Source organism: Papio anubis, chromosome 16 (assembly GCF_008728515.1).
Source record: "Papio anubis isolate 15944 chromosome 16, Panubis1.0, whole genome shotgun sequence".
NCBI lineage: Eukaryota > Metazoa > Chordata > Mammalia > Primates > Cercopithecidae > Papio > Papio anubis.
The window spans coordinates 90,717,290-90,741,809 of NC_044991.1; the positions used below are offsets into that span (position 1 = coordinate 90,717,290).

Consider the following 24,520-nt stretch of genomic DNA (forward strand, 5'->3'; position numbering starts at 1 on the left):
GAGACCTCACTTCTCTTGTTGATCCATGGTCCTGGATCCATGGACCTGAGATGGCCCACTACCTCATGACCTTCATGGGGCTCTCAGTAGTGTCCTTCCACCTGAGAGCTTTATGTTTCAAATTACAGAAGCCCTGGAGTCATCCTTGACCCTCTTCCTACTGCCAGGGGACATGTCCTCCATACATCCCTCCTTGCCCTGCCCCAGCTCCCCTCACCTCTCCCCACCCCTCCCACCACTCCCCTGGGCTCTGGCGAGTGGTCCTCCTAAAACAGTGTGATCACATCACTGCTGTCTTCAGACACTCCCTTTGTTCCTGGAACCAACTGACGGTCGGGCGCTACTTCTCCTGGCCCAATAACAAGATGCAGGTAAGCTGGGGAGTAAGGGAGGTTTTATTTCCTTGACCGGTTACAAGGAGAAGGCCTGGAAATTATCACCACACCAACTCAAAATTACAAAGTTTTCTGAAGCTTGTATACCTTCTAAGCTGTATGTCTACGTGTACGTGTGCATTCATCTAAAGACATAGTGATTAACTTCTTCTAATCTATAACTAAGATCTAAGTCCTGAAGACCCTCTCCTGGAGCCTCAGTAAGTTTACTTAATCTAAATGGGTCCAGGTGCCGGGGTGATTACCCTTATCTTATCTCCTGCTAAATCATAATGGTATGGGCAGTTCCTTTAGACCCCCATACACTTATTTGTGGAGGCCTGGGGAGTTTCTTCAGATCCCTAATACAATTTGTTTAATCCTAAAAGGGTCCTGTTAAGAGTTCCTTCATTATCTTGTCATGCTTCAAGGCCCAGGAAAAGCCTAGGCAAAAATCTTGGTGGGCTCTTTGTTACATTCCAACCTTTGTATAAGGGCATTGGCTCAATCAGCTTTTAATGTTTAACCTGGCTACTCAGTCCGTGCTGGGACAGTTGTAATGGACGCCTGTGTTAGTGAAACCTGGCCTGCCACAACTTCAGACTCTTGCTTGGTTTTCCAAGGTGTCTCCTGCATTCCCCTCCATATCAGCTCCCACTACCATCAGCATTCATAACCCTTCACAGGGTACATGCTAAGCACTCTACATAGGTTATTTCCAAGAAATAGGTACTAGTATGACCTCCAAGAAGAAAAGTGGACCATGACATCAGGAACTGGCCTGGCGCTCGGATGGAGGCCATGGGGTCTCCTATTGGACATAAATACTTTTGTAGAGAAGCACCATCATGATCCAAGGCCACATCATAATTTTGTCTAAGCACAAACAAAAATAGGGTCACTGTGTCACCCACAAAATCTAAGACATATCCTCCCCAAGTTAGTAGCAATGACCCCTGCTCCTCTACCAGCTACAGCTGAGCCTCCCTCTGCCCTGGCTGCCTCACAGATAACATCTACTGAGGTGCCCAGAGAACCGCCCTTTCCCCCCATCCACTCCCCCAATTCCTGACAGCATCTGATCCATGAAAAAAATCACCCAACTTAAGCCCATAACCTTTAGTAAGTTTTCCCGACACCTCTTACTGAGATGCCTTGCAGTTCTCCATGATCTGCATCCTTCTCGCAGCAATGAGAGATAATCCCCAACTCATTCAATTACAGGCAGGTTCCTGGTGGCCTTTGGCTTGACGGCACTGATACCTCCATTTTACAGATGAGGGAACTGAAACTACAAGAGGTTAGCTGGCTTCCTGTACTTACCAGCTAGTAGTAAGCACAGGAAGGTGGACAGGAATCCAACTGCTACTCTCAGCCCCCTCCAGGCTTCTCCCACACCCAGCCACAGGGCGCCTTCTGAGTATGTCTTCAGTGTCACCTTGCCTATCCCCTTGCATCTGTCCACTCATCTTTGTCGTATCTGCAGAGGAGCCTCGGGACAGAGGGAAGGTCGTGCAAGGGCCTGAGACGGGTGCGGCCGGGTATCTGGAGTGCAAGTGGCTAGAGCCACATGTGGGAGGTTGTGTTGTTGTCTTCAAAATACACTATTCTTATTATGGTAAAATATACAAAATATTTATCATTTTAACCATTTTTAAGTGTACATGAAATACACTGACATTCTTGTGCAACCTCACTACTATCCAGCTCCACATTTTTTTCATCATGCCCACATGGAACTCCATACCCGTTCATGTTAAAAATTCTCACCCAGCTGGCCAAGCAGGGTGGCTCATGCCTATAATCCCAGCACTATGGGAGGCCGAGGTGGGCAGATCACAAGGTCAGGAGATTGAGACCATCCTGGCCAACATGGTGAAACCCTGTCTCTACTAAAAATACAAAAATTAGCCGGGCATGGTGATGTGTACCTGTAATCCCAGCTACTCGGGAGGGTGAGGCAGGAGAATAGCTTGAACCAGGGAGTTGGCGGTTGCAGTGAGCCGAGATCACACCACTGCACTCCTGCCTGGGCCACAGAGCGAGACCCTGTCTCAAAAAATAAAAATAAAAAATTCTCACCCAGCTAGTAATAGAGGGGCATTTCCTCAACTTGATAAAGAACATCTACAGAAAACCAACAGCTAATATCATACCTAATGGTGAGAAAGTGGACCCTTTCTCCTTAAGTTCAGGAACAAGGCAAGAATGTCCCCTCTCACTACTTCTGTTCAACATCATATAGAAGTCCTAGCTGATGCAATAAGCGTGAAAACAAGGGTTACAAAATTTGGAAAGAAGAAATGAAACTGTCTTTATGCACAGGTGATAAGATTAACTGTGTATTATACTCTGAAGAATCTCCAGTAAAACTCCTAAAACTAAGGAGTTTTAGTTAGTTTTTTAGCTGGATACAGCAGTCCCCCCTTATCCTTAGGGGATACATTCTAAGACACTGTCGGGGATATGTACCAAACCCTATAGTACATATATGAATGCTTGAAACCAGGGATGGAATCAAACCCTATATATATTATGTTTTTTCCTGGATCATCTATGATAAAGTTTAATTTATAAATTAGGCATAGCAAGAGATTAACAACAGTAACTAATAATACAGTTGAACAATTATAACAATATACTGTAATAAAAGTTACATGAATGTGGTCTCTCTGTCACCACAGAGAGATTAATGGGCAAGTAGTGTATATGGCACGGATATGCTGAACAGAAAGGTGGCACATATACTGGGTAGCATAGAGCAGGACGGCACGAGATTTCATCACACTACTCAGAATAGCACACAGTTTAAAATTTATTAATTATTTCTGTAATTTTCCAATTAATATTTTTGAATTGTGGTTGACTGCAGGTAACTGAAACCATGGAAAGCAAAACCACAGATGGGGGACTACTATGTAAGGTTAATAAACAAAAGCCAATTGCTTTCCTATAGACCAGCAATGAACGATTGGAATTTGAAATTAAAAATACAATACTGTTTACAATAGCACCAAAAAATGGGATGCTTAGGCGTAAGCCTAACAAAATAAGTACAAGGTCTATATGTGGAAAACTGCCAAACTCTCATAAAAGAAATCAAATATTTACATAGGCAGATATTCCATATTTATGGAGAGGAAAACTCAGCAGTGCTATCAGTTCTTTCCAACTTAATCTGTAGATTCAATGCAACACCAATCAAAATCTTAGCAAGTTATTTCATGGATATCAACAAACTGATTCTAAAGTGTGTATGGAAAGGCAAAATGCCCAGAATAGCCAACATAATACTAAAGAAGAACAAAGTAGGAGGACTGACACAACCAGATTTCAAGACCTGTAAAGTTACAGTAATCATGACAGTGTGGGGTTGGCAAAAGAAGAGACAAATAGATCAATAGAATAAAATAGTAAGCCCAGAAACAGACCCACACAAATACATTCAACTGTTCTTTGACAAAGGAGCAAAAGCAATTAAATGGATAAAGAATAGACTTTTCAACAAATGATTCTGGGACAACTGAGCATCCACATGCAAACAAAAAACAAAAAAACTAGACATAGATCTCAAACTTTTTATATAAAAGTTCTACAAGATAATATAGGAGAAAATCCTGGTGGTCCTGGGTTTAGTGATGACTTTTTTGACAAGTCAAACATACAATCCATGAAAGTAAAATTTGGCAAGGTGGATCTTGTTAAAATTAAAATGTCTGCTCTGTGAAAGACACAAGTCTTACCTTATGGCTTAGCATTTGCACTCCTAGGTGCTTACTCAACCACTATGTCCATACAAAAAGGTGCACTTAGATTTTTATAACAGCTGCATTCACAGTTTCCAAAAATTGGAAACAACCAAGATGTCCTTCAATAGGTAAATAAATAAACAAACTCATACATGCTAAACAATAGAGTATGAATCGGTGATAAAAAGAATGAGCTCTGAGCCACAAAAAGACAAGGAGGAACCTTGAATGCTTATTGCGAAATGAAAGAAACCAGGATACAAAGGCTACGTATTAACACTATATGATTCCAATGATAAGACATTCAGGAACAGTGAAAACTGTAGAAACTGTGAACAGATCAATGGTTGCCAGGGATTGGGGTTGAGGAGAGGGAGAGATGAACAGGCAGAGCACAGAGGATTTTTAGGGCACTGAAACTATTCTGCATGATGCTGTAACGGTGGATACATGTTATTATGCTTTTGTCAAAACCCATATAACTATCCAGGTGCGGTGGCTCACGCCTGTAATCCTAGCACTTTGGGAGGCTGAGGCAGGAGTATTTCAAGACCAGCCTTGGCAACACAGCGAGACCTCGTCACTACAAAAAAAAAAGAGAAAAAGAAAAAAAAAATTAGCCGGGCATGGTGGCACAGGCCTGTAATCCCAGCTACTCAGGAGGCTGAGGTAGGAAGGATCGCTTGAGGCTGGGAGGTGGAAGCTTCAGTGAGCAGTGATTGTGCCACTGCACTGCAACAGAGCCTGAGCCTGTCTCAAAAAAAAAAAAAAAAAACCCCACAAAACAACAACAACAAAACATGTAACTGCAACACAAAGAGTGAACCCTAATGTGAACTATAGACTAATTAACTATTAACTAATAGTTAAATAGAATAAATAACTATTAACTAATAACTATAGTTAATAGTAATGCATCAATATTGGTGTATTAGTTGTTACAATGTACCATAGTGATTCAAGATGTTAATAATAAGGAAAACTGGGTACGGGAGAGGGGTTTATGGGAACTCTTTGTACTATCTGCTCAAATTTCCTGTAAACCCCAACTGCTCTCAAAAATAAAGTTTGTCATTTATTTTAAACAATGAAAGATTTTTCTCAGACATGCAAAGCTAAAAGAATTCATTAGCAGACCCACACAATGTGAAACGTTAAAGGGAATTTTTCAGGCAGATAGCAAATGAAGCAGATAGAAGAGTAGATCTACATTTGAAAAAGGACACTGGAAATGAGAACTCCATGGGTAAATACGTAAGGTTAATTTCTTTTTTTTTTTTTTTTTTTTTGAGGCGGAGTCTCGCTCTGCCGCCCAGGCTGGAGTGCAGTGGCCGGATCTCAGCTCACTGCAAGCTCCGCCTCCTGGGTTTACGCCATTCTCCTGCCTCAGCCTCCCGAGTAGCTGGGACTACAGGCGCCCGCTACCTCGCCGGGCTATTTTTTTGTATTTTTTTAGTAGAGACGGGGTTTCACCGTGTTAGCCAGGATGGTCTCGATCTCCTGACCTCGTGATCCGCCCGTCTTGGCCTCCCAAAGTGCTGGGATTACAGGCTTGAGCCACTGCACCTGGCTTGTGTTTTGTTTTTTAGAGACAGAGTCTTGCTCTGTTGCCCAGGCTGGAGTGCAGTGGCCGGATCTCAGCTCACTGCAAGCTCCGCCTCCTGGGTTTACGCCATTCTCCTGCCTCAGCCTCCCGAGTAGCTGGGACTACAGGCGCCCGCTACCTCGCCCGGCTAGTTTTTTGTATTTTTTAGTAGAGATGGGGTTTCACTGTGTTAGCCAGGGTGGTCTCGATCTTCCGACCTCGTGATCCGCCCGTCTCGGCCTCCCAAAGTGCTGGGATTACAGGCTTGAGCCACCGTGCCCGGCCTGTAAGGTTAATTTCTTAGCATGTCTCAGCTCTGGCTAAGGAGGCAACTTCTCATTTAATTTACCTCCGTGATGTTTGTTTGTATGATGTACAATGTTGCTTTTGCAATGACAATTTAATTTTTTTTTTTTTAATCCTCTAAGGGTTTTACAAGTGCCCTATTCTTTCTCTCTCTCTTTTTTTTTTTTTTAATGAAGTCTCATTCTGTGACCCAGGCTGGAGTGCAGTAGTACGATCTCTGCAACCTCTGCCTCTCGAGTTCAAGCGATGCTCCTGCCCCAGCCTCCCAAGCAGCTGGGATTACAGGTGCCCGCCACCATGCCTGGCTAATTTTTTTTGTATTTTCAGAAGAGACAGGGTTTCACCATGTTGGCCAGGCTGGTCTCAAACTCCTGACCTCAGTGATCCACCCGCCTTGGCCTCCCAAAGTGCTGGGATTACAGGCGTGAGCCACTGCGCCCGGACAGCACCCTGTTCTTGAGGAGGAGCTCCACTCCTAAGTACCAGACAGTGGCTGCCTTGCCATTTCCCTGCTCGGTACTTGGTGTTGTTCAGGGGTGGCTGAGTCAGGACTGGCTAGATGAAGGGGAGTCAGAATAAGACACTCTGATAGATGATGTGTCAGCGGTTCTCCCCGCCATGCGAGCAGAAAGCAGTTCACAAGGGAAGTGGGTAAATGTGTGGAGAGGCCCCTGCAGCAGCCGCCCTACATCCTCAGCCCCTTCCCTGCCACTCTTCCAACGTCTCCTGGGTGCTTTTTGCAGTCCAGTGAAGGGGCAGGTCTCACACCCACTGTAGGTATCCTGGGCCTCTGAGATACTTACCCACAGTCTCATCAAACACAGGTTGGCTTTGTCAGGGCCACAGGGGCAGGGGCCAGAACTCCTAGGGAATGGCCTTACGCCTGGTCTCTCTTGCCTCTGGTCGGGGATAGGGAGCCGGGGGGGCGCTCATATGAGGAATTTACTGCAAGGTGTCATCGCTGCACAGCTGCTCTCTTGGGAGGAGACAAACTGGGTCATCTGGAAGGGGAAGTCGTTCTTCTCATTTTAAGCCCCGTAGCCAGAGAATGGAATGAGCCAGTCTGTTTTCCGACATCTGTCAAGGCTTTGCTGCGATTCATGCCACACAAGTGACAGCAGTTTGATGCTGATCTGAAAATACCGGTAAACTCAAGTGTATTCACATACATAAAATGGTTGGGAATGATTCTCAAAAATTATTTCTCATCTTAAAATGACCACTTTTTGTGGGCATAGGGAAGAGGTCTGCGATGGCCAATTTTATATCAACTTTGCTGGGCCTATGTAAGAGGTACATATGTATCCCCTATTGGTTCTGTTTCTCTGGGGACCCTGGCTAACACAGGGTCCTCACAGACAAGTGGGGTCAGACCCAGGGCCCAGAGCCCTGTCCACAGGAAACCTGAGGTGGGAGTGCCTTGAGCTGACACCCACACTTCTTAGGATGTGGGACCCAGGGTTCTTGGTGACATTGCTGTCGTAACAGGAACTCCCCTGTGCCAGCTCTTCCTCCACTCCCCACTCCTCACTGCCTCTTGTGAATTGTGAAAGGAAAACCTGGAGGGGAACGTGCGAGTGGGTATTGGCCTTGAAGAAGAAGGGGCTGCCCCAGAAACGTCTTACTGCAACAGGTGGTGGAACAGACTAGTCATGAGGATGAGGTGGTAGCAGAGGATGTTTTCACTCCCTGGGCACCATGTGGGTGGCAGCTGGACCTGGAGGTGCAGACAGGAGGGCCTTGGGTAGCACTCCCGAACCAGGCTGGGCTGTTGTCAGACATCTGGTAGCCAGCAACCCACCAGGGTCAGACCTCGAAGCCAAGAGGGGTGGCTGGTATAGATGGGAGATGCAGAGATGTCCCTGAAGTGTCATAGGTGGGTGATCTGGGACCCAGTGCACCTTTGCAGGATGGCTTTATGTGGCAGGCAGGGGTGCCAGGCACAGGGAGAGGTCCCCAGTTGCCAGCTGTCTGGAGAGTGAGCTCCAAGTCAGCTTCTCCCGGGCAGCCCAGTCCTGAGATCTGGGTGAGGATATGCCATGTGGAGCCCCCTGCCCTGTCTCAGCACTCATCCAGATGTCCCCAGTGACTTGAGGCCAGCCCTAGACTCCCCCTCCCTCCCTCCACTCAGCACTGTTTGCCTGCAAGGGCAGATTGCTCTCTTGACCCTGGGCATCCAGGGTTAGTATGACAAGACCCTCATCTCGGGGATCTTGTAGAGTCAAATAAACCAGAAAACACATCCGCAAGGTCACTCCACTGCCCCAAAGCCCCAGTGTTTGCATCTCACACAGCGTCAAAGTCTGGCCATGGCTGAACTCCCTCATCCCTCATGCCTCCCGCTGCCCCGCCCCTTGGCCAGCCCCACTGGCTGGCACCCTTCCTCCCTCCCACCAGGGTCCCTGCCCCTGTCCCAGACACCCCTAGGGCTGGCCTACGCCTCCCTCAGCTCAAGTGCAAATCCCCTCAGGAGGGGCATCCCTGACCACATTGTGCCCCATTTTTTCTCCATGATTTCTCTGTAGCTCTCTTCACCAAATATGGAGGCAGATGAGGCTGGAGAATCTGACTCCATTTCGAGGAGCCTTAGTGGTCTCCAGCCAGTCCTACCTGCCCTGGGGAATGATCAGATTGTCCCCGGAGGCAATGACATCTACCTGGCCTCCCCTGGCCTCCTCTTCAGGCATCCTGACTGGGGACCCAGATGGTTCCCAACTCTCCTGAGGCTGGAGCAACCCAGCAGTGAGCGCCCATCTTTCCCTGCCCAGGCAGATTCTTCCAGGCGCCTCCTGCCCTTCCCACTGGACTAGGGACCATAGCAGCCCCTTCTCCCTTGGCCCCTTGGATACCCACTGGATCCTACTGTTCTGCGAGGATCTGCTCTTCTCCTCCTGGATATGCTACAGACACCATCATGTGGTTCCCAAGGCACCAGCTCTGGAGTCAGGGGCCTGCAGGCAAACCTGTGTGGCTCTGAGCAGCCTTCTGGGCCTCCCTGGGCCTTGGTTCCTTCACCTGCAATGATGGGGACAGTCCTATTGCCTGTATCACAGGTGGCTGAGAGGTGGAAGGAGCCCATATGTGTAGAAAGGGATAAGATTCAACAATGGGGCCGGGCGCGGTGGCTCAAGCCTGTAATCCCAGCACTTTGGGAGGCCGAGACAGGTGGATCACGAGGTCAGGAGATCGAGACCATCCTGGCTAACACGGTGAAACCCCATCTCTACTAAAAAAAAAATACAAAAAAACTAGCCAGGCGCCGTGGCGGCGCCTGTAGTCCCAGCTACTCGGGAGGCTGAGGCAGGAGAATGGCGTAAACCCGGGAGGCGGAGTTTGCAGTGAGCCGAGATCCGGCCACTGCACTCCAGCCTGGGCGACAGAGCGAGACTCCGTCTCGAAAAGAAAAAAAAAAAAAAAGATTCAACAATGGTCAGTCTTTTTTCTCCTTATCTGCTCAGAGCTGAGCCAAGTAGGCCTTCTACATGGGGTGGGAGTTAGGGCAGTCATCATGGAGCCCTTCTAGATTTGGTGCCTGATGGGTTCTGAGATTATCCACCCCCCAGGGGTCCCAAGCAGTGGCCCAGGGGGATACGGGGTGGAACCTGCAGCACTTCCGGTTGGTCTTTCCTAGGCAGCAGGGCTGGTTCTCACATGGCTCCTCACCATCTTTAGCCATAAACGTTACCAGGTCTGACTTCTGCTATTTTGATAACTTCTACAGAGAGAGCGGTGACAGGATTAAACACAAGGAAAACACTTTTGACAGTGAGTGAAATCAACAGGCAAAGGTGTGTCTAATTTGGCAAAAGGTGCCCCATGAGCAGAGATGAATGTGCCCTATGAAGAGGGTTCGCTGGGTGCTGGAGTGGTGGCTGCGGTTTGCTGCTCAACCTCCTGCTCCTGGGCTCCTGTGGGGGGGGTGGCAAGGCTTCACAGGCACCCCTTCCCCTCCAGCAAGGTTTCTCATCCTGGGGGTGGTGGGTGCTCAGGGATGGTTCTGCAGGGCTGAGACTGTGCCACATCCTTCAACTTCATGGTGCTCCCAGTGAACCCCTCAAGACCTACACTGGCTCACGAGGCTGCCAGGGGTGTGGCCAGCTCTCAGGAGCTACAGTCAGCCCAAGTAGACAGCTCAGCGACACTGTGACGCTAGCTACTGGGAGGGGCTCTCTAGGAGCTCAGGGGAGTCGCTGTGTCCACATGGTGGGCAGGGCACAGACTGTGCTGTTGTACATGTATCCCTGCATGGCTTTCCCCAGGATCCAAAATAACCATCCCTTCTTCCCCCACATCATACACCTGCCCTTGTCAGAGCTGCTCTATGGTTGGCCTCATGCGGTGGCACAGCAGAAGCTGGGTGCTCCCCAGGGCATTTACATTCACGTGGCACATCAGGCAGCTGTGCTTAGGGGCTCTCATGTGGCCATGTGACCTTCAGCTGCGTGAGTGAAGACCAGGGGCTGATGGGGATTGGTGTCTTGCTGGGCCCAGAAAGGACCAGGTGGGAGTAGTGGGCAGGCGGTTGTGTTCACCCAGGCATGTGTCCTGATGCCCCTGGGGCATCCAAGTGCATACCCAGGAGGTACTAGAGCCAGGGAAGAAAGGACTGGGGGACAGTATGGGAGTTCTCTGCACACAGCAGACATCAGCTTTGGGAATGAGGAGAAAGGGGCTGGGACAGCCCCGATGCAGCTGCAGGGTAGGGTGGAAATCAGGAAGGAGGAGAGGCCAGGAGCACATAAGCAGATGGGAGGAAGATACAGTAGAGGGAGAGGAGGAGGGAGCCATAGCAGGTGCCGGAAGAGGAGAGGCCAGGCTTTAGAAAAGTCAGCACACACGGAGACCTGCATGCTGAAGACACTGAGAGGAAAGGAAGAGAGGCAGAGACAATGGGAGCAGCCAGGAGGGGTGGTGGGCTTGGGGTGCAGTGAGGGCCAGAGTGGCTCAGAGCATAGCTCTGCCAAAGGTCAGCTGCCTGGCATCAGCCCAGGCCACCCACGATCATGGATAAGGGTGCCCTTGTGAAGACTTAAGACTATTAGAGAAGTCCACACTCCACCTCCATATTTTAAGAATGGCAAAGGGAATGGCACAGAGGCTATAACCCCTGGGAGCATGGATGGCCTGTGTTGCAGGATTCACAGTCAGGTGATGGTTAGGAAACCCTCCACATCCATGTCTTTAGCAGCCTCTGAGAGGCCACCAGCTTCAGAGAGACAGAGTGGTTAATAGGAAAATCTCGCCTGAACTTGAGGCTTCAATTACTCATGGGGTGTTGTCGACCCAGCACTAAGCTGACTTCCCGTCTGTTCAGACAGACAGTCATGTGCTCATCAGCTTGAAGCATACCCATTCAGGTAAGGAAAGCAGGTGTATATGTGTATTTACCTTTGTTGTCTCTTACACCTGGCTAAAATGACAGATTTTAAGGCATAAATCGGCAGGAGTGAGCAGATGAAATTGCAACAAAGCAATTTAGAAGCCAGAAAATTCACAGATGCAAAATAAATGGGCTAGAAGACCCAAAACACTGAATTCTGGCCAGAGTGTAGAAAGTTCAGAACCAACACTGTCCACACCTCAGAACCCCCCAAGAACTGGTGGTACCAAATTCTGCTGGAGATGGGAGAAGACGACTGGGAGAAAGTGTTTCGGGGGCCAGTAGCCCCCTTCCCCAGAACTCCACCCTGACTCTGAGAGCCAGGCAAACACTCCCCTCCCTCTGGATGAAACCTTGAGCTTTATTCTCTGGATATGGTAAACAGGAGGGTCTGCAGGCTGGTAGAGAAGGCCTAGCTGTGGGGTCCCATACCAAAAATAAATCCTAAGAGAGCACATGCCTGTGACTCTAGACACTTTTTCTCCCAGCTCCCAGTGGGCTGGTGGCCCAGCCAGTGCCTCAAAGCAAAAAGTGAGAGAATCTTGTTGGGGGTGACCAGCTCATGCCATTATCAAACTGTGGGATTGTGCAGCTTTCTAACATCATGGTAACAGCCTGTGGCCCCTAGCAGGAACATCATAGTCCCCATCTCTCCAGCCAACTCTCATGTCCCCCAGAATGATTTTACCTCAGCTTGCTGAGGGGACGCTGCAGACTTGATCTTGCTCACACCCACCCCTGCATCTGCTGTGCTGATGTGAAGGGATACAGCTCCAGGCCACTGGTCTCCCTGTCACAAATGGGGCCTCACCAAAGGGGACCCCCAGGAGCCCTTCCTCATAGTTGAACAGGTTCTGCATAACCCACTAGTAGGCACTGGCACCTGCTCGGGCCCCCAGAGCCAGCAGTTGGAGCCCTGAAGGCAGATCAAATGTCCTCCACAGGTGCTACGGACCCTGTCTGACTACAACAGAGGTTGGAAACTCAGTCCAGAATTTCTAAGAATTTGTCAGTGAAGATGGATCCTTTGTTTGCATATCAGATGAATGCTCCAGGACTACCACCAGGGCCAGATTCCAGGGAGGTCAAAAGCATGTTGACAGTTTAGGCTGAATGTGACTAGAAGCCCCAAGTCCAAGTCTTACTCTAGGAGCACTAGAGCTCCACCTGACACAAAAGTACAAAAATGAAAAAGGGGAGAAGTCACTTTTTTTTTTAAAGCTGGCTTGCATTGGCTTTTTGGCCTTGTATGCCAGCTTGAAAAAAAAAAAAAAAAAAAATCCATTGCCTTACATAACTGGGCAGTTCAAGGGTGGAGTGCCTTCAGACATGGCTGGGTCCATGAGCTCTAAAAAGATCATCAGAGAGCTCTCTTCTCCTCCACATCTACCTCCATTGTCAGCTTTGCCCACCTCCAGAATGTCTGAACTCTCTCCTATTACTGATGGCTTCCTCCTGTGGCCAGGAGAGAGAGCCCAGGCAAACCCCAATTCCACACCCCCAAGCCTAACGACCTCAGCAGGAAAACTTTTTCTCCCTGACCCTAAGAAAAGACTCCTGGGAAAAACTTCAATTTGCAAATGACTGGTCATGTGGGAAGGGGCAAGATAGAGTGACTTAGACCTTCTAGAAACACACATGGAGGCGGTAAGCAAGGGTAGTTTCAAAAGGAGATACTGGCTAAACTGACACAAGGGGGGCCCCACGTGTGGTATCAAGGAGAGACCAGAGATGGATGACTCCCCTCCTGCCCACACGCTCCCAGGAGGGTGCATGATAGAGCCACCAGGAATGACTCCCAGGAGGGTGCATGATAGAGCCACCAGGAAAAGCTCCCAGGAGGGTGCATGATAGAGCCACCAGGAATGACTCCCAGGAGGGTGCATGATAGAGCCACCAGGAATGATTCCCAGGAGGGTGTATGATAGAGCCACCAGGAAAAGCTCCCAGGAGGGTGCATGATAGAGCTACCAGGAAAAGCTCCCAGGATAAAATGATAGAGCTCACCAGGAAAAGCTCCCAGGAGGGTGCACGATAGAGCCACCAGGAATGGCTCCCAGGAGGGTGCATGATAGAGCCACCAGGAATGGAGACAGTGTCCTCCCCACAGACCACAGCACCGACTCACAGTCAGAGTGGACTTTTATTAGGAAATCACCCTGCAAACACACCATGGAGTGCTGTGGGTTCAACGCGTTTCCTGAGGAAGGAGGGTCACAGTATTGGAGCTGTCGGAGGGATGGGCGGCACAGCCTGTGAGCCCAGCGGCGACTCGAGGCTGCCTGCGGCCGGCACCCCCTCACAGCAACAGGACTCCACCGCAAGGGCCGACACGCAAACGCGACACGAGAAACATGCCCAAGCACACACATCTGCGCTACACTTAAATAATAATAAATACAGAATTCCATTTGCTGTGATCCGTGCTTGAAACAAAAGGAACCCAAAAGGGAAAAAGAAAACCAAAACATCTTTCTCTCCACTGGACCAAGGGAAAAAAATCCCCAAATTATCAAAATTCCTCAGTTACAAAATACTTTTTTAAAAAATTCCACTATTAAAAGAATAAATAACAAAATATATAAAAAATAACTTGGTTGCATCAAAATTATAACTAGGAGTTATATCAAGATTTTTTGTGGCCTACATTATAGTCAAATAGTTATTTTTGCTTTGAATTCACTTTTCCCCTCTTAGGGTGCCCTGGTGTGGGGTCTAGTTGAAATAGTATAAAATTAATAAATAAAAATGTTAAATAAATAGCAAACGTTAACATAAGAGGTTGTGAATATAAATACATCTTGACAAAATTAAATAATTTACAGAATAATTAAACTAACTACTTTTTAATTTTTTCCAGGAAGTGCAATTTCTCTACTTTTAAATACTAACTTGGAATTGCAGTCACAACTGACTTGGATTCTATTTACACAGTAGGAACATTGTGTTTTTAACACATTAAATTAAAATGTACCCTTTTTTCACATACTGGATGGATCTAAAAGAAGCGAAACCTTGGTGGTCTCCTGTTAGGAATTTACCCTCTGACCTTGATGATGCCATTGCCACCTCCGTCGCCATGGATGCAGAGGTCAAGCTCGGCCACGACCCGGATAATGTGGCAGTGATGGGTCAGGGGTCCGGGTGGATGCACAGAAGCCAGAGCGGTCCCTGGACGTGGATCCCAGACCCAGGGTCTAAAGGCTGCAGCCCCAACAGGGAGCTGTGACCCAGGGCCACACACATCTCCAGAGCCTCAGCGCGCCAGCTGCCCCCAGACACTAGGCTGATTTTCAGGAGTCTCCCAGGTTAAAATTCCTTGACCTGACAGGGGCTGCGATGCTTGTCAACTGTCCGGAGTGTCCTCTGGGAGGCACATTCCTAACTTTCCCTCTGGGACAGAGCTTTGTTCCACCCTTAACACAAAACTGAATTAAACGAAAACAGAAAACGCACTTGATTCAGCCGCCCTCACTGAGCACAGGCACGCTGCCCCAGGCATGTCCTCCAGGCCAAGATGCCACTCACACCACCCGCCCACCACGCTCACGGCTACCCTCCCAGCCTCGACAGACAAAGGAATACTGTGGTTGCAAACTCCAAAACTTCCCTGAGAACCTTGTCCATGAGCTTCCACTGGAGACTTTGAGCTGCTCTTCAGATTTCTTTCAGAAAACAAAAATAAATCACTTTGTAATTCTTCAGTGCCCCTGTGCGCACAGATGGGGCCGCCACGGCCCCAAGCCTGGAGGGAGCATCGTGGGAGAGGCTGATTTCCAGCCATCCCTTTGGATAAACCCACCCGAGGCCACACCGGGCCGCGAACGGGAAGTCACTGTGAGTTGGGCATCCCCACGGTGTGGGGCAGGGCGGGGGAGGTAAACGGTGTGGTGGGCTGGGACACTCCTGGGTACCACACGGCCTAGACCTGGATGCCCCTCACAGCCTGCTTGATGCTCTCCAGGAGGTCCTTGTTCTCCGGGTTCTGGTAGCACTGCTGGTTGGAGTACATGTCGGTGAGGGTGCTCACATAGGCATCGAAATTCTGTTCGCATATTGGCTCCTAGAGAACAGAACCAGGTTAGCAAGCCCTATCCATGCAGTGGGCCCCACACCAAAGAACCTGATGTGGGAGCATCAAACCTGTGCCCCCGTGTGACCCGAGACAAGCCCATACCAACTCGGGGCAGCACTGGCTGCCCTGCCCTGGTTGCTTTGAGTGTTTCTCTCTGCAGCCATCCCAGCAGTAGCCTCTCTGCTGATGGAATCACCATTTTGCTTCGGATTCATTAGCTACTCAGGAGGGCTAAAGCCACCATAGCCAACCAATGCCCAGGCCATTCGGGGTAGAGAGAATCTCCACCAGGGCACAGGACCCCTAGGGCAGGACCCAGAGGCAGAGGGGGTGGGAGATGCCCTGCCCTCCTGCTTTCCGGAGAGACCCTGGGGGGCAGCTGTGGTGCCGGCAGGTCCGCGTGCTGCCTACCATGTGTGGAAGGCGGATATTGGCGAGACTTTGGATGAGGGCCTGGCTCAGGCCGGACAGCTCCAGAAACAGGGCTTCATTCTGCTCCTCAATGAGCTTGTTCTCCTCCTCGATGTTCTTCAGGTTCTTCTCCATGGAGGAGATCTGTGCCAGAGAGAGGTCTGAAGTGCTGCCTGCCCTTGGCCCCCATCCTCCTGGGAGTCCTCCTGGGCTGCCCCTCACAACCCTCTGGGAGAATACAGAACCCTGGGGTGGGGGAAGGGGCAGGGACCCTGCCTTCCTGTAAGTGTCCTGCCACAGGTGAGGGGCTGCCAGAGGAGAGAAAGGCAAGAGCCCTCTGGAGACATGGCCTGACTCCAGGGAAGCCAGGAAGGGGCTCGTGTGGCACGTCTCCCTGTACCATGCTTTCCAGATGGAACCGAAACCCCTGTGCAGCAGAGGTCCCCCTCCTGGTTTTCTGAGCCCCTCTGTCCTGAGGGGATGGGGTGGGACCACAGATTTCACAGCGCCCTGTCTCAGCTTCAGACTCCACCTGCGTGGTCTTTGCTTCACCATGCTTCCTGCTTCTATCTGTAAGACGGGAATCACTGCACCCACCCTGTGGGGTGTCGGACGGCCTTTGGGTCTTCCCCTCACTAGAAAGACCAACAGAGAGCCTCCTCAGGGCCTTCCCCAGGCCAACCACAGGCAAGTCTTCTCACTTCCCCACCATGGCGGTGAACCTGCCCAGGGCTGCGTTGGCCCTGAGGCCTTTGGTGTCCAGGAACAGCCGCCGGCCATCTGCAGGGAGCCGTGGGGGCAGAGGCTACACTCACAGAAAGACAGTGTGGGTGACACACAAGGCAGGAGTGGTGAGCTCCTTCCTGGGAGGCTGTGGATGGGGTCAAGCATGCTTCTTCTGCCGCCTGGCGACAAGCATGTGGCTCTGAAAGGGTTGCATGGGAGACAGGGACCTGCCTTCCCTTTGCCTTTGCCCTTCTGCAGAGGACACCACTCACCAAACTCCCTCAAAGGGACAGGGGCTTCTGAGTCCTTCCAAAGGGATGCCAGTAAAAGGTAATAATTTGTCTTTAAAAAGATTGGTTTTGGCAAATAAAGAGAAATCAGAGGTGCTACCCCAAGGACACTGACACTGATGAAGGCTCTGAGGACTTTGAGAAGGGGAGGAGCAGGGAGCACAAAGTGGACACCCATACAACAGTGCATCTCCACACTCGGAGACACCAGGAGGGGATGGGGATGGCTCTGCCAGGAGGGCCGTCACCCCTTCTCTGTTGTCACTGCCTATGAACCTGGGGGCACGCAGCATTGACATGTGCATGACAACGAAAATCCTTCCTGATCCCTGTGGGGTGATGCTATTTTTATACAGGCTCTTGAGTAACAAGCGGTCAACGTGAGCCTGTTTGCCAGTAGAGACAAGAGCAGAGTAACGAGACACATGGGGCTGGAGTATGTCACTCATTTTCTGCCGCCTTGGTGGAGGCCGCCGTCTCCCCATCTGTCCCTGCCCAGAGGGCCTCTGCCCAAATTCCCTGTGGGACCTGGTCACTTCCTTGTCCCTTTGTCCCTCCAGCCATTAGAGGCACAGTTATGTGTGCCCACTCCCCCACTGCGGCTGCAGACTCCACTCAGCAGCCACAGGTGAGGCATGCTCTTATTTTCAAAATAAGATCTTTAGTGTTTTTCTTTTATTTTTCTGATTACAAATGCTCATTTTAGGGAAATCAGGAAATATGACACAAACATTTGAAGTAATTTGTAATCCTATTCCTCAGCAACAGCAGCTCTCATTGACCACACTTACTCTGGATCAGGTGCTTATGCTAAATGTTTTCCTCATAGAAATGCGTTCATTGTACAATAACCTGGAGTAGAATCCTGTTCTTACCTCCATTTACGGAGGAAAAGGCTGAAAGGTTTGTCAGGTCCCTCAGCTGGTATGTGGCTGTGCTGGGGAAGAAACCTGGCTCCAGAGGCCTGGCTCTAAGGCATCACACTCATGGACTACTGGTGCTCACAAGACCAGTAAGCCTAACGGGACCACTAGCCTTGACAGGACGAATTCTAATGAGAGTAAGAGACAGTGCTGCTAATCTTAATGGGACTAGTATTATTAGTAGTATTATTAACGCTAACGAGACCACAGCCCTAGTGGGACAACCAGCTCCAGCGACCCGCCGGCACTCACAGTGTGACTTCACAGACACCACAACGTGAGTGGCCAGCACGTCCTAAGTGTGCCTGTGTGCCAGGCACTGCGCTGTCCGTCAGCTCAGCCCTGACGGCAACCTTGATGAGTGCCGACGGATGCCTCACTGTTCCCAGGATGAATGTTTGGGTTGGGAAGGCAAAGAGCCCAGGAGTGGGGGGCGGCACCACCTACCTGGGACTGCAGCTGTACCATGGCGGCCTCCATCTCCGAGTTGGACTCGTTCAGGTCTCGGATCTCCTGGTTCAGCTGCTTGATCTCCTCATCATTCTCCAACACTGACCCAGTGAGAAACCTGAGCTGTGGCTCTGGGCCTCACGCAGGCCTGGGCCAAAGTGCTGTGGGGAAGCCTGCTTTCTAGATGGAACTGCAACCCCCCGTGCAGCAGAGGTCCCCCCTCCTGGTTGTCTGAGCTCATCTCTCTGGGGCTCATACCCCACATTGCGTGCTGGAGAAGTCTGTCTTGAAAATTCTGAGATGAGTGTTTATGGTTTGCCTCCTGAGCTGGGTGGCAGGTGGAAAGGCTTAAATCTCTTTGGGAGATATTAATTGCTACATTAAAGATGGAAGTTTGTTCAGGCGATGCTGAATTTCCTCACCTAAGTGGGAATGAGCCTCACCTCTCCACAAAATCATAGCACGTGGGCTCCACTGGACTCTGATCCCAGTGGTCACCAAAGCCACAGGTTACAGCAGGCATGACCTCCTGAGGGCCAGGGGCCCCAGACACAGGTGTCAAGAGCTGCAGAGCCAAGGTCCAAAAGGCTGTCAGCTCAGGTCAAGGGATCTGCCTCTGCCATGACTCATTCCAGGAGGGGCTTCATCTCTCTGCCTTCTTCCCACCAAAAAGGTGCACAGCTCTCTCTCACCCGGGCACCCAGTCATGAGCAGGGAAATTCAGGAAGCCATCCTTACCATCGCTCGTCTTGAATTTTGGACTGAGGACCTCATCTCCTGAGAATTTTCCCTTCTTTCCAGCAAATGTTGCTCTGGGACAGCCTGACAAACTGGAAGCAGAGGCCACATATCATTCACCAGCACAGGGTCACCCACCACGGCCAGCCCAGAGTCACATACCACGGCCAGCCCAGGGTCACCCACCACGGCCAGCCCAGGGTCACCCACCACGGCCAGCCCAGGGTCACATACCACAGCCAGCCCAGGGTCACCCACCACGGCCAGCCCAGGGTCACCCACCACGGCCAGCCCAGGGTCACCCACCACGACCAGCCCAGGGTCACATACCACAGCCAGCCCAGGGTCACCCACCACGGCCAGCCCAGGGTCACCTACCATGACCAGCCCAGGGTCACCCACCACAGCCAGCCCAGGGTCACCCACCACGGCCAGCCCAGAGTCACCCACCACGGCCAGCCCAGAGTCACCCACCACGGCCAGCCCAGGGTCACCCACCACGGCCAGCCCAGAGTCACCCACCACGGCACGACTGCCAGCCCAGGGTCACCCACCACGGCCAGCCCAGGGTCACCCACCACGGCCAGCCCAGAGTCACCCACCACGCCAGCCCAGGTCACCCACCACGGCCAGCCCAGGGTCACCCACCACGACCAGCCCTGGGTCACCCACCACGGCCAGCCCAGGGCCCACCACGGCCAGCCCAGGGTCACCCACCACGGCCAGCCCAGGGTCACCTACCACGACCAGCCCAGGGTCACATACCACAGCCAGCCCAGGGTCACCCACCACGGCCAGCCCAGGGTCACCTACCATGACCAGCCCAGGGTCACACACACAGCCAGCCCAGGGTCACCCACCACGACCAGCCCTGGGTCACCCACCACGCCAGCCCAGGGTCACCCACCACGGCTGAGCCCAGAGTCACCCACCACTACCTTCAGCCTGTGGTCACCACCACGGACAGCCCTGGGTCACCCACCACGGCCAGCCCTGGGTCACCTACCACGGCCAGCCCAGGGTCACACACCACGGCCAGCCCAGGGTCACATACCATGGCCAGCCCAGGGTCACCCACCACGGCCAGCCCAGGGTCACCCACCACGGCCAGCCCAGGGTCACCCACCACGGACCCAGCCCAGGGTCACCCACCACGGCCAGCCCAGGGTCACCCACCACGGCGAGCCCAGGGTCACCCACCACGGCCAGCCCAGGGTCACCTACCACGCTGCCCAGGGTCAAGACAGACACGGCCAGCCCAGGGTCACCCACCACGGCCAGCCCAGGGTCACCCACCACGACCAGCCCAGAGTCACCCACCACGGACAGCCTCCAGGGCTCCACCACGGCCAGCCCAGGTCACCCACCACGACCAGCCCTCCTGGGTCACTCCACTACCATAGCCCTGGGTCACCCACCACGGCCAGCCCAGGGTCACGCACCATGACAAGGCCAGGGTCACACACTATGGGATAGTCTAGGTCACTACGACTAGTTTGGGGTCAGACACCATGACCAGCCCAGGGTCACACATTATGGGTTAACAGAAGGCATGTCCACCTCACCTAGATGACCCGGAGGGCCTCCCTATGGCCAAACTGGGTTCTACGGGGAAAAAGAAGCTACATCTAGGCAGGGCAGAGGCTGGGAAGGGGACACTCCAGAGCTCACCTCACCTGGCACAGCCATAGCTGGCCCTACCTGATACTCGAGGGGCCGGGGCAGTGGTGCTCTGAGTAAGGCTCCCTCTGGGGTCTGAGGTCCACAGGACCCGCTTGCCCGTGCTTTGCAGCCCGGACCTCCCAGAGGAGCCGGTCCTGGCTGACTCTGCCTCTGAGACACCCTCTAGGATGTGGTGGTAACGACAATCACAGATCACTCCTCGGATACAGACACTCGAGCAGAAAAAGGCATTAAAATTGTACATTCTCAGGCATGATTTCCTTTATGAACTGATTGTATCCACACCATAAGTAAAGGTTGATTGAGGCAAGTGAGACGTCCTTAGGAAGCCCAGCCTGAGTCTCTGCCCACCTGACCCTGGCTGCAGCGGCCTCCTTTAGTGGCCTTCTTGGCCTCTGCGACTGTGACCGTGCCAGCTGCCCGTGCCAGATCTAGTCTCTCCTCTGCCTTCTGCCAGGCCCCTCACTCACAGTGAACACTGAGTCCTTGCCAGCTGGCAGCCGGATAAGCCCTGGCCCAGAACTTTCTACCTCATTTCCTTTCGCTGCCTCTCCCTGGCTCCAGCCCCCCAGCACCTCCAACCTCGTCCAGCGGACCAGGCTGTTCCCAGCTCCAGCCACCTCACTGAGGCCTTGTGCCCCAGACACCTCAGGCCAAGCTGCTACCTCCTTCTCAAAGAGGACTTCCTTGTCCTCTTTGTCATTTACGTATTTATTTGTTTATAGGCTGTCCCACCTACTCTGCCCCAAATGCACTCTACAAGGATAAGGGTTAGTTGTCCTTTTCTTCTCTTCTCTCTCTCCAGGGCTGGGTACATGGTGCAAATGCTTTCGTTGAATGAATGAGTTAATTAATCTTGTAGGGGAGGAAGGAAGGGAAAAGGGAGGGGAGGTGAAGAAAAAGAAGAGAAGGTGAGGAAGGGAGGGAAGGGAAGGGGAAGGTGAGGGGGGAACGGAGGGGAGAGGAAGAAGGGGAGGAGACGGGGTGGGGAGGGGAGGGGAAGAGGAGAGGAGGGGAAGGGGAGGGGAGAGGAGGGAAAAGGGAAGGGGGAGGGGAGAGGAGAGAGGGAGGGAAGGGGAGAGGAAGAAAAGGGGAGGGAGAGGGGAGGGGAGGGAGAGGGGAGGGGAAGGGAGGGGAAAGAAGGAAATGGGGAGGGATAGGGGAAGGGAGAGGGGAAGAAAGGGGAGGGAAAGGGAAGGAGGAAGGGAGGGAGGAGAGGAAAGGAGGGAGAAGGGAGAGGAAGGAGGAGGGCAAAGGGGAGGGGAGGGACAGGGGAGGGAATGAAGAGTCAGCATTGGCCCTAGGCCCAGACACAGGGTTTCTGATGGGACCAGGCACTTATTGTCACCATAGGACACACACAGGAAGTGGGGGCTGGTGAAGCAAGGTCCGTCAGCTCCACAGCAGGTATTGGAGGGCAGGTGAGAGGTGGTGAGTGCTGCCCAGGTCACTGCCAGACAGTGAGGGGTCGCCAGCTCCTTGCAAAGCAGGCAGGGGTCTCTGCCCAGAGTTCAAAGAAGAGGTGTGCATGGGAGAGACAGGGCAAAAGGTGTAGGAGACACACTTTTCCTGAGAAGTTGTCAGCCTGTTAAGAGAACGTGTCAGACCCAGGGCTCTGCTCATGTGTGGCCTCTGTGTCCAGCATAACACCCAGCCTGGAAGAGCTCCATCAGGATGGGGAAGGGTGGCTTATGAGGGAAGACGCATGGTGAAGACATAACCAACAGCATCACCTGGCACAACAGACCCGCTAGCCTCCCCCATCCGCTACCCATGTGGCCTGGCCTTTCCCTTGAGAAACTTTGGTCACACGGAGCCCTGGTCTGGCTTCAGCCCCAGGCCCCAGGCAAGGGTCCCTACTGACTGCAGAGGGGCAGGGCCTGCAGGCACAGTTACCTCCGGTGGGTGAGGAAACTCCCATTGGCGTGGCCAGAGCCATCACAGCCCGGGGTGGGGCAGGTCGGTCCTTCATTCTTCAGGGACTTCCAGGAGAATGACGAGCCATTGAGGGAACCTTCCTTCTGCCTGCGGGCGGCCAGTGGGCAGCCGGACGCGCTCCTGTGAGAGGCGTATTTTCCACTGATGTGACCAAGCCCCACACAGCCTGGAACTGGGCACCTGGGCACAGAAAGGCCAGGGTGAGTACAGGGGCGAAGGGTTGGGAGGAGAAGCCTGGAGACACTCCCAAGCCAGACACGAGGGAGCCCAGCATCACACATTAAAGGACTTCTGAGTGAGGCAGGGAGGGCAGCTGAGGTCCTGGAGCCTCAGGGAAGAACCTGGCCCTTCCCGGCTGCATGTGAAGGCTGCAGGGCCACGCTCCCTCTTCCGCCTCGGCCTCACAGGCCCTGTATGGCTGGAGTCTCCGCAGCCACCTTCTTTCCGTGCCCTCCAGCAGCGATGACCCTGGGCCTGGGGGCTGCCCTCAGGTTCACTCCGAGCCTTGCTGCTGGAGTCACTTCTGTGTCACTCAGCAATGTGGAGCCATGTTGTCAGCTGAGACCACCCAGAGGCTACTCCCTGGGAGCTTGCATCACGCATAGGCCTGGGGGCCTATGGATCCATGAGAATGACAACGTACCTTAAGCAGGGGAGCTCAGGGACAGCAGGGGCCTGTCACCCCACAGCCTCCCAGACTGAGGCCAGTGCAATCGGGGGGCAATGCCCATAGACGTTGCAGCTTTGCCACAACTGAGACCTATGTTCTAGAAGGAGGAACACAGACCTCATGTGGGGGAGACTCACTAGGATTTCCCATAATCACTCGTGCCTGAGGCTGGCCTTAAATGGTGATTTCCTTTCCTTTGTTCTGGGTATTCCAGGAGAGGGATAGAGGCCATTATGAAAATAACATAAATTCAGATTGGCAAATGCCTTGAGCACAGTGTGGGTCAGAGACAAACAGGACAATGACAATGCAGAGGGCCCGGGCCCAAGACCTCTCTGAGTGTCTGTCCCCACTGCCTCAGGGAAGGACCTGGACCAGGATTTGGGGATCTGAGGGACCAAGTCATCCAGGAACCCACTCCAAACCTAGGACAAGATCTTCAGTCTGCAAGGCTCATTCTTATCTCTCCATCAGTGAAACTCATCCAAATTACCATTTGTCACACACTCACAGTGATGATTACCTGGCAACACAAGACCCCAAGAGAGGACATTGCTCCATTTACAAAGAGATCCACGGGGATACAGGGAAGTCACAGTCAGCGCAGGAAGCGCTCCGGAGGACGGTAGCGGGGGGCGGGGGCAGTGGCAGAGGCTCCTGCTGCAGGGGTGAGATGGGGGCACAGAGCTGCGCTACTCGGTGGGAGGTCAACAAGGCCTGGGCAGGGAGGGCAGCATCCGGCTCCTTGCCCCACAGTGGCCTCATCTCTGAAGCTGCCATTTCGGGCACTTCCCAGCCACCTCGGCCAGGGCCCTGCTTTCTCTCTCCACAGGCCCCTCTCTGGATTCTTTTCCTTTTGTTGCTCATCCCACCCACCCAGCCCTCAGAAACTCACAGGACATTCCCTGAGCCAGTCTAAGGCCGTCTCAACCCCATCCAGAGCAGAGACACTGCCAGCGGCCCCTATGGGGGCTTTGGGAAGTTCACATTCAATGTCCAGCCCCCCTCAGACGGGGATGCCTCCCAGCCATGGGGCCCTGGGGGGCACCTGTGCCAGGCACAGCTGACCCTGAGGTGAGGACCTGGGCTGGGAAGAGGCACTGGCCAAATGGGAGGTGGCTCTTCAATTACTCTACATGGTCGAGTCTGAATTATTATTATTATTATTGAGACGGAGTCTCACTCTGTTGCCCCGGCTGGAGTGCAGTGGCATGATCTCGGC

The 24,520-nt window shown here is 52.3% G+C and overlaps 1 protein-coding gene across 7 annotated transcripts in view; it reads right to left on the reverse strand.

Annotated features, from left to right (window-relative positions):
• Nucleotides 1–13,518: 13,518 nt before the first annotated feature.
• The window catches only part of MYT1 (myelin transcription factor 1), a 115,226-nt gene continuing 104,224 nt past the window's right edge, over nucleotides 13,519–24,520 (reverse strand). For 5 of the 7 annotated variants that reach the window (XM_031656913.1, XM_031656914.1, XM_031656915.1 and 2 more), the window contains 2 exons: nucleotides 22,587–22,808; nucleotides 18,311–19,099 (listed from right to left, as the gene is read on the reverse strand). In XM_031656913.1, the coding sequence (XP_031512773.1) occupies nucleotides 18,958–19,099; nucleotides 22,587–22,808 (364 nt within the window). In that variant the 3' untranslated portion in view covers nucleotides 18,311–18,957. Of the gene's footprint in view, nucleotides 15,458–15,880; nucleotides 16,025–18,266; nucleotides 19,100–22,582; nucleotides 22,809–24,520 lie in introns of those variants that run through there. The other 2 variants (XM_003904455.5, XM_031656917.1) reach the window with 2 other exon arrangements.